At 38.5% G+C, this 15736-nt stretch overlaps 1 protein-coding gene across 9 annotated transcripts in view; it reads left to right on the top strand.

The window, feature by feature from the left end:
- WDFY3 (WD repeat and FYVE domain containing 3) overlaps positions 1-15736 on the top strand; it is a 262135-nt gene that overhangs the window by 141825 nt on the left and 104574 nt on the right. For all 9 annotated transcript variants that reach the window (XM_073340560.2, XM_073340559.2, XM_073340566.2 and 6 more), the window contains 6 exons: positions 277-495; positions 4230-4411; positions 7165-7396; positions 10579-10739; positions 12542-12653; positions 13077-13267. In XM_073340560.2, coding sequence (XP_073196661.2) covers positions 277-495; positions 4230-4411; positions 7165-7396; positions 10579-10739; positions 12542-12653; positions 13077-13267 — 1097 coding nt within the window. The remainder of the gene's footprint in view (positions 1-276; positions 496-4229; positions 4412-7164; positions 7397-10578; positions 10740-12541; positions 12654-13076; positions 13268-15736) is intronic.

Here is a 15736-nt window from a genome sequence, read left to right as displayed (position 1 = left end):
ACGCTGAGTGTTGGGGGCGGGGGGTTGAGGTGGGGGAGAGGGAGTTTTTTTTATAAACTGGAAAAGTGAGCTCTTTTCCCTTTCCTTATTCTCAAAAATAGCTAGCTGTGTGTGTGTGTGTTAGTTACCCTCAGCCAGAGAGCAGACTTGTAAAATGTCAGCCCAGAAAGCGAAAGCTTATAAGCAACTGCAAAAAGGAACTTCAGAATGGAAATGCTTGTGCAACCTTAACTATTGCTGCTACAACTATAATCAAATTTTGTTTTTTTGTTTTAGGGGAAAGGTTTTTTCCTCCACCATCTGGTTTAAGCTATTCAACTTGGTTTTGCATTGAGCATTTTAGCACACCTCCTAATAACCATCCAGTCAGACTATTTACTGTTGTGCGACGAGCAAACTCTTCAGAGCAGCACTATGTATGCCTTGCCATTATCCTCTCAGCAAAAGACCGATCACTAATTGTTTCAACTAAAGAAGAACTGCTTCAAAACTATGGTAAGAGGTGTGCTGTATTCTCATATTTTTGATAGTATTATGGAGCTATGAGAATAGTTAAGTTGATGTCTAGGTATTGCAGCTGATGGAATTTTCACTGAAATATTTCTTTCTCTAAATGACTTTTGCAACAAATGAAATGCAAAGCACACTTCTGTTTCTCTGTGAATTTTTAAGGGTATCTTTGAGAAGTTGGTGTGTGCATGTAAATAAAATGACCACCAACTTCGTGGTACAGATTTCAGGGAGGAGAACCTCACCATTTTTTAAAGTCTTTCTGCTCCTAAATTAACTAATATGTTCACTTCAGACTTCGTGCTGTGGGTCAGAAATGCAAACCTTACTACCATTACTCTAAAAAAGCTAACAAGACATACAAAGGTTATATATATATAAAAAGAAAAGAAGTGCTTGTGGCACCTTAGAGACTAACAAATTTATTTGAGCATAAGCTTTTGTGAGCTACAGCTCACTTCATTGGATGCATTCAGTGGAAAATACAGTGGGGAGATTTATATACACAGAGAACATGAAACAATGGGTGTTACCATACACACTGTAATGGGAGTGATCAGGTAAGGTGAGCTATTACCAGAAGGAGAGCAGGGTGAGTGGGGGAACCTTTCATCTTGGCTATGCCAATGTTTTCTGGCCATTTGGAAGAGATCAACCATTTACCTCCAGTCTTAATGTTACAGTCATTCTACAGAAGTGCCTGCAGAGGGCATGTGGCCTCATGCACTGTCTGTGACTGGGGGTGTAAGGGTAATGATAGGCATCTGAGTAATTAGAGTTAGCTGTCTGTATTGATACTCTTCATAACTTTTAAAAAGTAGCATTATTAGATATGGAAGCTGCTATTATATTTTCCTCTAATTTTAACTATCTTGAAAAACATGCTATAATTAAACCAAGTGTAGGGGAATAGCCAAGGTCTAAAGATTCTGCAAAGAAAGTTTTCAACCTAATTTCAAACTTAATTTATATGAAAACTAGAAATTACCTTGAGTAAGAAGATTAAATGAGTGTTAATGTAGAATTCTTTAGAACTTATGTGAAGATTGAGCCAATAATGCTTGTAAATTCCTAGTCTTCTAGAAGAGATGATTAAACTTAAAAGGGACAACTTTCAAGGCTGTAAATGTGTAGTAGAGGTTAATGGTTCAAAAGTAGGTTAAAAGGTATCCTTTTAGCATTGAACTCAGATGCTATGAAAGGGTTGATTGTTCTCAGGTAGGTCTAACAATGTGATTGTCTTTTAAGTGGTCTTGAAACAATATGAACAGGTAATCCAGACTATGGACACAAAGTAAATTCAGCTAGTTACTAAAAACTTATATTATTCCCATTGGAGCTGCATGCATTAAGCACTTTCATGATCTGAATTACTTGTAGAAAGTTGAGCAGATCATACTTTGTAGTATTCCTCTTTTTTTACATTAATGTCATATTCATATTGTTACAAATGTCAGAAGTTCAAGAAATAAAAATGAAAAACTTAATAGCCATAACACAGTGGGTTCTAAAATTCTTCAATCGCACAAGTATTGTTTTATACCTCTGTTTGTGAGACTGTAGACTCTTCTTGGGGGAGAAATATATCTTGATAAATTTGTATAATTGCTTTTGCCTGCATGTAAGCCAAACTTGAACATTTCAAGCTTCAAGTGGTATGTTTCTCACTCTTCCAAGAAGTACTGGATTTGAAAAGGCATTTTCAGGGAAGACCTGAAGCTTTTTGACCAGTTACAAACACTGTTGTTTAATTGGCTGGGAAAATCTGCTCTGGTAAAGTGTCACCCTGCCATTTTCTGATGATTGGCTAGTTGGTGTTGTAAAGTATGAAGGAAATAAGTACCTAAGAACTGATATAACAAGCCTGCCAGAGGTTCCAGTTTTGAAAGTGGTGATGGTATTTTGGATCAAAGTGTTTACTTGAGGATTCTTTTCGTAATCAAGAATTGTGTACCCCTGAAGTGTTTGGCTTGTGAGAAACAAGTCTGAAAAAGATGGTGTGTGTTTACAAGTTATTTCTGGGTCACCTGGGTTTTGTCCTTCTTTTTCTTGAAATCTATAAGGAAATCAGAGTTTTCCCCAGATGCTGTCGCTAAGGTGAGAAGTGAGTAGGTTCTTGCCTGAATAGACAAAGATGAAAGGAAGGCTGAGAGAACTCAGTTTCTATTAAGTTGTTGCCTGGTAGATGAATCTTCAAGGTTTTTTCCCCCCTCTAGATCTAAAATAGAGCTTGAAGCAGTGACTGCATAAGAAGCTAGTGTAATTGGGTCTTGGGAATTGTTCATGCCTTCCAAAATTAAATTTAAAATGCTTGTTACACAAAATGAGCAATGTTACAGTTAAAGTAAAGCACATTCAATGTTTTGAAAATGAAATCAGCAGTTCTTTTTGAAGAGTTAAGAACTAGGAAAGAGCACAGTATAGTTCTGGTCCTGCTAAAACACTAAATTGCAGTGTTAATTTTGGCAAATTACTTTATACTCACTGGCTCCCCAGATATAAATTGGAGATAATAAGTCTCATCTATGTTACACAGACATTTTGAAGATTGATTACATAATATTTGTATGGAATTTTAAGTAATTATTTTATAGTTTTAAATAAAATTGATACAACTAACTTATTATTTTCATTTATACTTGGCAAATTTGCATTGAACAAGTCTCAGATTTTAAGACAATTTCCAGATTGAAGCAAAAACTATTCAGGAAATTTTTCCAAATTTTGTACTTTTCCAGTGGCCTTAATGTTCTGATTTATACTATTTTCTTTCTGAATCTCATGAAAGATTAATGAACTGTTATTTCAAGGTTTCTCAAAATTGAGGGTTTTTTAATTTGGCAGTTCCTTTTTCCTCTGTACAGTAGAAAAAGAAAAAAAAACTCACTAAAACATCATCAACATTTCTGAGAGAACCAATATCACAGGTCAAAGTTCCCTATGACCTTATGAAAACTCCTCATCTTTATATGACTTGGTCACTAGTTAATCCATCTCTTGTAAAGTTTTTAATGTTGGTCCTTCCTAATAAATTTGCATAAGATTAATTAGGGTGGGATTTTCAAAATTGCTTTCCTACTTCTCTTCCCACTAGTCAGTGGTAAAACTCCTCTTGACTTCAGTGGGATTTGAGCTGGGACAATGTTGAGCAATTTTGAAAACTCCACCCTTAGTACTCATACAGAAAGTACTAGAGTCTTGATAGTACATCATTTTGTGTCATTTATGTACTTCCACAATGAAAGTGAAGAAAAATATTGCCGCAGGGAGATAGGGCTTCAAGTTACTATTTCAAAGCAGGTAGGAACAATAAGAGAAATGAAGTCAAAAAAATTAATCAGTGCCCTTAGGATTTTCTTGGATAAAAAGTAAAGAAGCATAAGTGCAGAAACTGTTAAAACTAATAATGCTATACCAATTTCTCTTTCTGCAACTCTGTAAGGGAATTTATACTATCAGACTCTGAAAATACATGCTCAAAGTAAACTTGAAAAATTCTGTGTTCACTCTTTCCATTTTAATTGAAAGTAAAGGAATATTTGATTTACTCAGATCATGTAACTTTTTATTGGGTTTTTGGTTGCCTTGAAATATATTTGCTTTCTGAAATGTCAACCTTAATTTATTGATTTATAGTAATTTAATGTAAAGTCTAAGGAAATAGAGGCGTAGACTGTTATGATAGCCACCATTTCCTATTAATAGTCCTTTCTTTTTAGTTGATGACTTCAGTGAAGAATCATCCTTCTATGAGATTCTCCCTTGTTGTGCTCGATTTCGCTGTGGTGACCTCATAGTGGAAGGCCAGTGGCATCATCTTGTTCTGGTGATGAGTAGAGGCATGCTGAAAAACAGTACAGCTGCACTTTACCTTGATGGACTGCTTGTTAATACTGTGAAGGTGGAGTAAAAACTTTACATTTTACCTTGTGTTGTTCCAGTAGGCTTATATATTTTCTTTTACATTATACTGATGTATTTTACTTATGCCCATGGCAATGGAGCATCATTGCTTCCAAATAGAGAAGACTTTTTCTAAGTTCCCTGCGTCATTCCTTATACACACCATCTGTAACAAATGAAGCAGGGGGTTCTACAAACATCCTCCTTCATTACTCAATCTTGATTCAGTCCTGCTACTATTAAAAGGAAAGAGGTAAAAAGCAAAATCTATTATGTGCTTTGTAAGAACAATCCCATCGTTCGTTTTGATAGAATTTGAATCCTGAACCTTCAGAACTGCAGCATATCTTAAACTATTGGACTAACTACATTAGACCGCAGAAGGCTGTTACCCCAGGGAGGGAGTGGGTTGTTGAGGCTACGCCCTGGGTCTGAAGTTTAATGGGGGGGAGCTTGGCCCACTCTTGCCTTTCCTTCTGGGAGACTTTGCCCATGTGGTATCTTCAACGGTGGGAATGACCCAGTGGGACCATATGTTGGGTTCGGGGTGTGGTGTATTCGGGAGGAGTATTTATAATGGAAAGCATTAGGCAATTTAAATAGAAGGATTGCAATAAGCAGTCCTTGCATTATTTTTTATTGAGGGGTGAGGAATGCCTAATTGTACAGGTCAGGAATTTGATACCCAAGTGACTAAACTATGAAGCCTAAGACAGAGTAGCAAATATCAGTGAGGGTTTGATCCTGCAAGGTGTACTAAAAGTTCTTCACTTCGTACTGAAGTCATTGGGACTGGAGGGAACTCAACACTGGGCAGGATTGGGCCTCAAGGGAACTGGATCGGTATTGAGGAAAAGATGACATTCCTTCTAATAGACCTAAAACGCTACAGGTGAAACAATGTTTTAACTATAAACATATGTCTGACACACTGTACTAATCCTGCAAAATGAGGAATATAATAGTTTTGATGAACCTCAGTATTTCATACAAATTATTACCCTTTTTTAATCTGATGATTTGTCTATGTTCATGTAAGCGTAACCCACTTTTCTCATTTAAGATGTTTTTTTCCAGCTGTATGAATCTAGTTAATTTGTATAAAATAAAAGATGGCAGTTTTTGTGTTGTTTAAGTAAGGGAGAGCTTAGTTGCACGGCACTAGAACAAATCTCTTGTTTAGATTCTTCCGTGAAGTGAGAGATCAACATTTCAGCTTCTTTAAGCCTTCCAGATTGGATTTATATGAATGCTATAATGGTGTGAAGCAAAATATTCCTGATACAAAATTTGAAAGAAGCAGAATTGAAAGAGCTCTCTATCATGTTACTGAAAAGAGAAAATGTGCAAAAAAGCTTTGGAACCATTGTAAAAGGGCAGTCTTCCAAAAATGTTTTTCTTTCCCAGAGCCTGATGAAACTTCCAGGGTATAATTGTAGACGTATGTTTGTGTGCTACAGAATCTGTTTATCTTCTAAGCAGTTCTATTTTCCTTAAATGTAAATGCCAGAGTTTTGCATGAAGCTACAATGATGAATTTGAGCAGGAAATTGGTTGATAATGGCAGTCCTTACTTTAAGGATTTTATGTAAAGACCTCAAGGGTCTATAGCAAATTGTAGCATTAAATTTCATTTAGTATACAAATTTGGAGACCATTGTTGCAGACTTTGTTCCATATATTTAAAAAAAACCTTTGTACTGTATATTGGGAAGTACCTGTTTAGTGGTTGCACTTACTGTATATGGGGCAGTGTTTATTCCTTAGATCAGAAAGGCAAACTTATTTCTGTTTCCCTGTCACTGGAATGAAATAACCTTGCTTATTTGTGCATCAGCATGATCAGTGGTGTGAACTACCATTGCTGTTATCTTAAATTTTTAAAGAATAAGTGCAGGGATCACTAGAGTATAAAATATGGTTATATCAGAAATATTAACTGTAATTTTGTGTTCTAGTGATTTTGTCTGGCATGTTAGGCTTTCGTTGTTTGTTTGTTTGTTTGTTTTTTAGACTAAAGGTACAAAGATAAAATGGCGATGAGAGCAATAAAAGAGCCAGTAAATAAAACAATGAATCTAGAGTAACTTCTCTATCAGTGTGTAACAACTTCAAAATAAGCCAAATGTTAGGAGTTACTCGTGTTCTTTAAAACTCTTTTAGAAAGAGCTTGGTTATGGGACATAGCATGGCCATAGGTGCTGGAACTATGGGAGGGGAGGCGGGTGCTGCAGCACCCCCAGGTTTTACGCAGGGCTCAGCTTCCTCCGGCCCCGAGGCTCTGCTCCCGCCAGCCCCTCACCCGGGGCTCCACGCCTGCCCCCAGCTGTGGTTCTAGCCTTGGCCCCCTTACCCCGTCTGCATCCCCCCTCCTAGAGCCACAACCCTGCTCCCAGCCGCAGTTCCAGGGGGTGGGAGAGGGAGTGCGGACATTGGTAACTGGGGGAGCAAGGTAAAAAGAGGCCTTTGCAGTTTCACTGGCTTTCAGCACCCCCACTATGAAAAGTGTTCCAGCACCACCGAGCACGGCCCTGCCACAAAGTCAGTGATCTTGTGCAAGTTACTTAACTTCTGTGTTTCAATTTCCCTTTAGCAGCATAGGCAAAATTATCTCACGAGGATTAACTAGTTAAAGTTTTACATATCTATTTGAACACATTAAACACTTCTAAATTTTCAAGTTATTTACTTTCTTTTTGTGACAGCTTTGTACTCCTCCGAACAGCTTTGTCACTTGTTTCTCTTTTACAGCTTCACTATGTTCACAGTACCCCAGGCGGGTCAGGTTCTACTAATCCACCCGTAGTCAGCACAGTTTATGCCTATACTGGCACACCACCTGCCCAACGCCAGATCTCCTCCCTGGTTTGGCGTCTGGGACCAACGCATTTCGTAGAGGAAGTCTTGCCTCTTTCAAGCGTTAGCACCGTTTATGAGCTGGGACCAAATTATGTTGGAAGCTTTCAAGCAGTGTACATCCCATGTAAGTACAAATACATTTGTTGTAAATGATTTTAGGGAGGATTATGTTTTTGGATCTTTTTTAATCCCGAATCTACCCTACGAACAATGAAAGCCCCCCATTTACTTACTGTTTGAGAAAGGTGAGGGCCCAGCAACTCATAGGAAAAGGTGTTACTATGAACCAAACTCTTAAGAGCTCAGAATTACCTCATAATTATTGTTTTAACATATGGACTGTAAATAAATTATTGGTCTCCAGCATCAATATAGAATATCATAATTCTTTTAATTGATCCACTGATTTAAACAAAGTTATATTGAAATGTAATTGCTTATGGTGCCTAAACATAGTTCAACGGAGAATAAAATTACACTGGACAAAATGTAGTGCATACAAAATTATTACCGGTTTATTGCAAACAAAGGAGAGTAATGGTTACATTGGTATTGTAACCATTTTTTGAGAGTTCTTTTTGGAAATAGAATGTGGTGATGGTGTGGTGATCGGAAAACATGGTCACTTGATTTCAGAAACATGTTGAATAGCTCTGTCTGGAACAGCTCAGACAGTGTGTTCCTCCTCATTTGCTCTGGCAGGATGATGAACAGCCATCATTCAGGATTTTTCTACTTTGTAGAGCTCCCTCTTTTGCCTCTGCATTCAGATTCCTACCTCACTGAAAGCAACATGCAGGAAGGAAATTTCCATGGCTACCTCTAATAGTCACAGAACTCTCAAGCACAAAAGGCTAAAGAAAAAATGAAAAACCAACAGAAAAAATCAAGCGTGCTGCTTCTTACAGTAGTTTTTTCCCACAGCGACCTTAACATTTTTCTGCTGTCACTGAGAAAAACCTCCATTATCTCAGAGGAGTAAGGCAGTGGGTGAAATGAGCTGTGACAGACAAAACTAACCACAGAGCTTTCCTGAAGGACGAAAGAATCTCTCACGTGATCCCAAAGGCTGTCCCAAAAGTTGGAACAGAGACAGCATTTGAAGTGGTGTCTGGAGCTGAGGACAAAACTCAGTCAAAGAGGAAAGAAGCTCATCTTAGAGGCTTTCCAACCAGTTCCCAAGATTTGAGGAATCCTTGTTATAGACCTGTTCACAACAAAATTCAGTGTCAAGTGCTCCTTTTCCTGGCAGCAGGTATCCAGACCCAATAACTCTAGCTCTGGATCCATTTGCTATTCCATTAATCTTTTCTCTAGATTACAGTCCTCCTGCTCATGTGGTGAGTCCTAAAGAAAACTGCTCAGCACAAGACTTCTTAAAATCTAGTTGCCAAAAGTGACCAAGGCAGGGTTGGCACATGGACCTGCTGGTGCAAGAAGTAAAGATCCCTATGCTCTTATGCAAAGAGCTTATTCAGTAGGGTCCAGTGATGACTCAGACCCAGGACTCCTGAGTCTCTTCTCCCATCTCACTGAAGCTAAGCTTCTTCATTGCGGTGTTTTAGGTTGTACTGCACCCATGAAAAAGTGACCACTTTCACTTTCTTCCTGTACAAGCTGAGTTTTTCCATGTGATGGAAGGCAAAGATTTTTTTTTTCTATCCAGCTAGGCAGGCTAGAATGTTTTTGTCAAAGGCCTAGCCACTTGTTCCTTTACTGTGAGCTGTGCTAAGCACTGTAAGGGGTTTGGTAGATTGTACAACTGTGGGGCCTTCTTCCTTGGTATCAGATTTCCTGAAGGGTAGGTGCCTTTTTCTGCCCTCAATCTGGTTAACTTCCCAGTGCCTCTGGATAGTCTGAACCTGTATCAAACTGCCTTCAGCCCGCCCTTTTGGCAGATTTGCATTTTTCTCCCTGAGGCTAGTTGTTGGAGGCCAAATCCTTTACCTAGGAGAACAGGAGAGCTCTCTGTTTTCCTGAAATCCTCTATGTTGGGTCTTGCAGAGAGATAAACTGGTCTCTGTAGGTCAGTGCTACTCAAAGTGGTCGTCCGTGGACCGGTGCCGGTCTGTGAGCAATCGGCTACTGGTCTGCGCTCACATTGGGAAAAAAAATTTGCCAGTCCCCCACATCAGATAGCTTGAGAAGCACTGCTGTAGGTCATTTGCCCATCATATATTTTGCCAATAGTCATGTCCCTCTTTCAGCTAACCAGGATGCCTTCTTTCTAAGTTTCTGTCCCAGTCTGAAGCCATAAAGAGAAAAACCTGGTGCAGTCTGGACCCCAGAAGGGTCCTCAAGATACATGTAGATTAGAAATCTTCAGGGAAATAGTCTTCTATTCACTGTCTTGGTGGGTTAAAGGAAAGACCTCCAGGCATCAAAATATGTCATGAACAAAAGATCAAGTCTGGTATCCAGGAGGCTTAGGAGGCCACGGGAATTCCCTGTCAGGTTAGTTTTAGAGCCTGCTCCAGTGGAGCCCTAGACACTTCCTGACCCAGAGAGAGGAGACATTAAGTGAACAGGATTTGCACTGCACTTTTTCACTAGGTATTGCAGGTGCAGCTCTACCACACAGGAGTGGAGCAGAACTTTGTAAGAAGCATCCCCTTCCAGGGCAGTGGATAAATGAGTCATAGGTCATTTTTGCCCTTCTGACTTCCTCTGGGCCTTCAGCTCCCTCTTCTAATTCAGCCTTGGATCTCATTCTCTTTTCCTAGAGTGTTTTTCTTAGCAGAGGTACTGTCATGTTGTCGCAAACCAAGCCACAGATAAGCAAATAATACTGCTGTTTACTGGCTAATTTGGTTTCCATGGCTTGATCACAGCAGTGCATATTCCTGTTCTAGTGATTTTTCTAAGACCAGGCTTTCATAACAGACTTGCCTTCTTAGCAAGGTAAGTGGGGTGGTCTTAACAGCTCTCTTTCAGGTCAGAAAGAAATGGGGGAAACAGCCTGACTTGGTGCCCATCTTGACTGAATGAGGAGGGGGAAGCCAGAAGTTGTATTGTTGGTCACAGACAGCAGACTGGCCATTAAGGATTAATATAATTTACCTTTGAATAGGAAGGAAAATAAACATGTTTTTAATAATAGGGGCAAGTTCTATGACTTCTTGTATGTACAGTAGGAGTTTATATAGTGCTGTTGGATGCTAACTCTACCTTTAGAAAGGTTATTCATAGCCACTGAATTTATTATTGGAGGCATATCTCTAGTGTAAAGTGTATTGCAATTTTACTTTTAAAATTTTCTAAAGAAAAATAGTTCTGGTTTTAAAATAAGTTTTTCTTATCTTAAAGGTAAAGATTCTAAATCGGAAGGAGTCAGCCCATCTCCAGTATCTTTGGTACCAGAGGAGAAAGTCTCTTTTGGTTTATATGCACTCTCAGTTTCTTCACTTACAGTGGCAAGAATAAGGAAAGTTTACAACAAATTGGATAGTAAAGCTATTGCCAAACAGGTATGTTAGAAAATACATGGTATTGACTTCAAAATTTTGCTAGGTTAAAAATGGTCTCAGACTTATAATTCTATATATTTTCACTGTTAATTTTTGTTTTTAATTCTGTCTGACATTTGGGCTCTACGCTGCTGTGATAGCAATCACCTAGGCCCAGATTCACAAAGGTATTTAGGCTCCTAATTTCCATTGAAATCTGTGGAGGTTAAGTGTCTAAATACCTTTGTGGATCTGGGTCCTATTTACTAAAAATGTTCTCTGACTTCATTTTTCTCTTAGGTAAGTTTTTTAAACTGGACTGAACCATTTTATGGGATGATGATCTTAGATGATCCTCTCCATTAGAATTACTAATGACTGTTTTATTCCTTTTTTCCCTTTGTTGCAGATGCTCGTTATAATTCCCAATGAAAATATTTAGGGTCATACTGTAGAACAACAAAGTTGATAGTAATGGAAGTAAACATTACTAAAGGCCCGATCTTCTGAATGTGCAAATGTGTGGTGTTCCACTAACCCTCATGTGCATAAATGTTTGAAGGTTCTAAGTTAATGTCATGGGGGCAACTGCAGTTTTGACTAATTTCCTTTACTTGGAGCAAGATGATGTCTCTAATTTTTACTCTGATTTGTAAAACTGATAGTAGGTCTAACAAATGATGATCTTAGCTAATTTAATTTTTTTAACCTGTCACTGAATTGATTACTTATGGGACCACCATTTCTAAGTGTTGTAATTTGTTTCATAGAAATAGGGTCAGTGGAAATCCTAGGTCTTGTCCAACTTCTGTGATAAGTTATCTCAGTGGCCCCTTTGGGTTATTTGAAAGTTAATTTTATTTTTAAACCTTATCCATTCTTTACCATAAAAGAGAGAGAAATTGTCACATCTGTCACAGTTCAGGGCAGCTGCATCTGTATTGCCCCTCAGTAATCCAGGAAGCGCACCCACTATTAGAGACCCAAGTCCCCAGCCGTTGCCTTTCTTGGAGGGAGACCTGTGTCTCTCTCTCTTCTGACTGTAACATTTCCAGGCTGCACGGTTCCCTGGCTTCACAGCAAAAGACCATCTATGTAAACAGGCCTGCTTGCTTCTCCTTTCAGGGATGATACACAGTGTAATTGACATCAGTTATAAAGTGTCACACAGCACTTCCTATACAAACATATTTATTCTGAAGGTATAAACAGTACAAAAAAAATGATTAAAAACAATAAAAGAACCTACATACTTGCTAATAAGTTTACCAGAGATTCACCTCTCCCCTCCCCCAAAGGGGTCTGTTTTGTTTCACTAGTTCAGAGCAGTCTCAGCTGAGAACTAGCACACACGAAAAGTTAGTAGTCCAATCTTTATTCAGTTCAGGGGTGTTTGATCTGGAGTTTCCAGGAGCAGGTAATCAGTAAACAATAGGTTTTTTTGTCCCTCAGGGCATGGCTTCCAAAGAGTGGATTTTGAAGTAGATCAGTTGCATTCCCCTCATTCCTAAATATTTCCTAGGAAATCCAGTTCACACATAGTGTCCCCAAAAATGCTTTAAAATACCTAATATTTCCCAGAGATTGCATTAATCCTTCTTGCTCCTAAAGAAGTTCTATACAGTCCCACAGTAGTATGCAAACATTTGCATTTTCAATACAATGGGCCCTTAAAGGTATTAAACGTGATTCAAAAAGGTTTAACTTAATTCCATAAGGTTTACCCAAATGTTGCAGGATACTGTCGTAGAGGCACAACATCATTTTCAGCAATAGCAAAAATCTTCTGACTCAATCACTCTCTTTCATGGTATTTTGTTCAGCTGGCTGTTTCTTCTCATGAGAATGCCACGCCAGTGAAGCTACTGCACAACTCAGCAGGACATCTGAATGGACCTGCACGCACCATCGGTGCAGCTCTGATAGGATATTTGGGTGAGATATTTTGATGTTAATGTGTGTTTACTGCATTAAATATTTTTGATTTACAGTATATAGGAACAAAGGTCTAGAAGGTGGATATGATTAAGTATCCATCAAATAAAGATTATCTACATTATTTTATTGTATTAATACAGGTTATTTCGTTTATTAACATGTTTTCTTTGTTTAATTTCTACCATTAAAAAATATAAACATCACAATGACTTTCCACAATACCTATGCTTTCATTAAGCCAATTAAATAACTTAAACACAATTCTTCCTCTTCCTTTTTATGGGCTTAATAGAATTCATCAACTTTATTTTTGTTTTAATGAAACTGATAGTAGAATATGTCTGTCTTGTAATTTTTATTATTCCTGTACAAAAAGTGAGGTAGGTTTTAATTATTATATTTTTACCACCTTATGCATAGGAGTAAGAACATTTGTCCCAAAGCCTGTTGCCACTACATTACAATACATTGGTGGAGCTGCTGCTATTCTGGGTTTGGTAGCCATGGCATCCGATGTAGAAGGACTGTATGCAGCTGTGAAGGCCTTGGTGTGTGTCGTAAAGAGCAACCCACTAGCCAGCAAAGAAATGGAAAGAATCAAAGGTTATCAGGTACTTAAAAAGTCAGACATAGCAGAGCAGGTAGATTGAATTTCCATGTAACTTGGCACTCTTACATTTCAATGCACCTAAAAATTGCTTTTTATTTATTATATTTAGTATCAATAGCTGTTTTAATCTTACTACCAGTTGAATAATATAAATATGGTCTTGGACTTCATTGGGACATCCTTAAATTCCATCATACTAAGAGCTTAATTGCCAAGAGTTTGCAGCACTCCTTCATTGTCTACAAGTGTGGCTTCAATCTATGGGGAACCCCTACCAGGGATCTGTTCACCTCCCAAATAAACATTAAGTGCAACATACATTGTTCCAGAAGAGCTCTGGGTCACCACTCATAGGGTGATGCTCTACTTCTCCATGGTCAGATCATCTGAACTATTCCTTCCCTCCATTTCCGCTACTGCTTCAGATTTTGTGCATGATCCAGCAGGGCCAGACAGTTTTGGTACCTGAATCTCCTACACATGTCATCTCCGGCACCGATCATCATTTTTACGTTTCCCAATCTACTGACTTAGGGGAGTAGCAAGATATCAGGCATCCCAACCCTTGGCTACCACATCTGAGCCTGGTTTTTGGATGAGGATTGTCCTTAGAGCAATCATGTTCTTGAGCTGTACAGATTATTCTTTCTAATGGAAGGATTCCACTAGGAATTGCTGCCTAGCCAAGTGCAAGCATTTCTCTATCTGGGTGCGCTTTTCCAGAAACCTCTTCTCATTCTGGACTTTATTTTTGTTTTAATGAAACTGATAGTAAAATATGTCTGTCTTGTAATTTTTATGATTCCTGTACAAAAAGCGAGGTAGGTTTTAATTAATTTATTTTTACCACCTTATGCTTTAGGATTAAGAACATTTCTCATCCTTGAAGACACCAGGTTTGTTTGTCAGTTCCTTATGGGTCTCCTTGGCAGCAATCAGTGTATATCATGTGCCTTCATAGAGCTATTAGATCTTCGCACATCCTCTGAATAGCAGGCTCTGAAAAGGCCTAATTAGTAAATTTCGGCCTATAAAAAAGCCTACTTCTTAATAAGACTTGAACCTTGTTCTCTCAGTACTCACTAAGCCTCCTTTTGAACCATTAGCTTCTTGCTCCGTATCTCTCCTATCCATGAAGGTCACATTACTTGTAGCTGTCACCTCAACCAGGAGGGTTGGTGAGCTTGGGGTGCTGATGGTGGATTTTCCTTACACTGTGTTCCATTAGGACAAGGTTTCATTACGTTTACACGCTAAATTCACCCCCAGAGTCATCTGAGTTTCACCTGAACCAGACTTGTCTCCTTACCTGTGTTCGTCCCAAAACCTCACACATCCTCAAAAGAAAGGAGGTTCCATTCCTTTGATGTTGGATAAGCCTTAGCCTTTTACTTTGACGGAACAAAAACAATCAGGAAGTCCCATAGACTATTTGTTGACAAAGCAGAAAGGGTCACGGGTCAGGCTATATCCTCTTAAAGAATTTTGAAATTTTCTTGGACTGGATTTTGCTCTGTCAGCTGTCTAGTCTTCCTCTCCCTTATGGGGTAAGAGCTCATTCCACAAAAAGGCAAGCAACACCTGTGGTATTGCTTCATAAGGTGTCTTTACTTGATATTTGTAAGGCAGCTACGTGGAGCTCAGTTCACACGTTTGTGAAACACTATGTCTTTGTACAAGACTCCTCTACTAATGCATCTTTTGGAACAGCAGTTCTTTGTTCAGCTCTGCCATCTACAATCTCGCACACACCTCGTATTTGAGTACTGCTTGTCAATCACCTACAGTGGAATATGCATAGGGAACAGCACTTGAAGAGAAAGTTGCTTGCTTTATAGTAACTGGAAGTTCTGGAGTACAAGATGGCAGCTTGTGCTAGGATGTCATAGTACTGTGTACCAGCCCATTTTAAAGTCATCATTGAAGTCCTTGGGTGTTGTTGAATTAGAAGTAATTCCCAGATATTTTATTAAGGCATTCACCCTATCTTCAAATAATGATGTCCTGTTGTTCCTATAGAATCTATTTGATCACATAAGACCCTGCTAATACTTAGCCTGAATTGTTGAGTTGAGGGCTGAGTGCGAGTTTTCATTCAAGCTATCTTCAGTTTTGATGGGTTTAAAAAAGACATTTAACATTATTTTAACACTTTTTTAGGGTGGCCTTTTCCCAAAAGGCTGCCCCAAGAGAAAAGACTGCTGTTTCAGTATTGTACTTTCTAGTTTGCTTTCAAATATTGTAACGGATCTTACACATTTAATACAATCCAGCTCAGTAGTCCATTTCTGTTCACTGGGCACAACACCCAGAATATCAAGGTTTTAGAGCTATTGATTGCATAGTAATAATCAAATCTGCCATTATGTTTTTAAAAACTTCTGGATATAAAAAGTCTCTACTGGTGTTCTGACCTACTGTTTTGCTGGGGATTAATAAAGAACCATAATTCAGAGATACTTTTTTTTTA

The sequence above is a fragment of the Lepidochelys kempii genome, chromosome 4, assembly GCF_965140285.1.
Source record: "Lepidochelys kempii isolate rLepKem1 chromosome 4, rLepKem1.hap1, whole genome shotgun sequence".
NCBI classification, from domain to species: domain Eukaryota; kingdom Metazoa; phylum Chordata; order Testudines; family Cheloniidae; genus Lepidochelys; species Lepidochelys kempii.
This window is presented reverse-complemented; position numbering and strand designations above follow the sequence as displayed.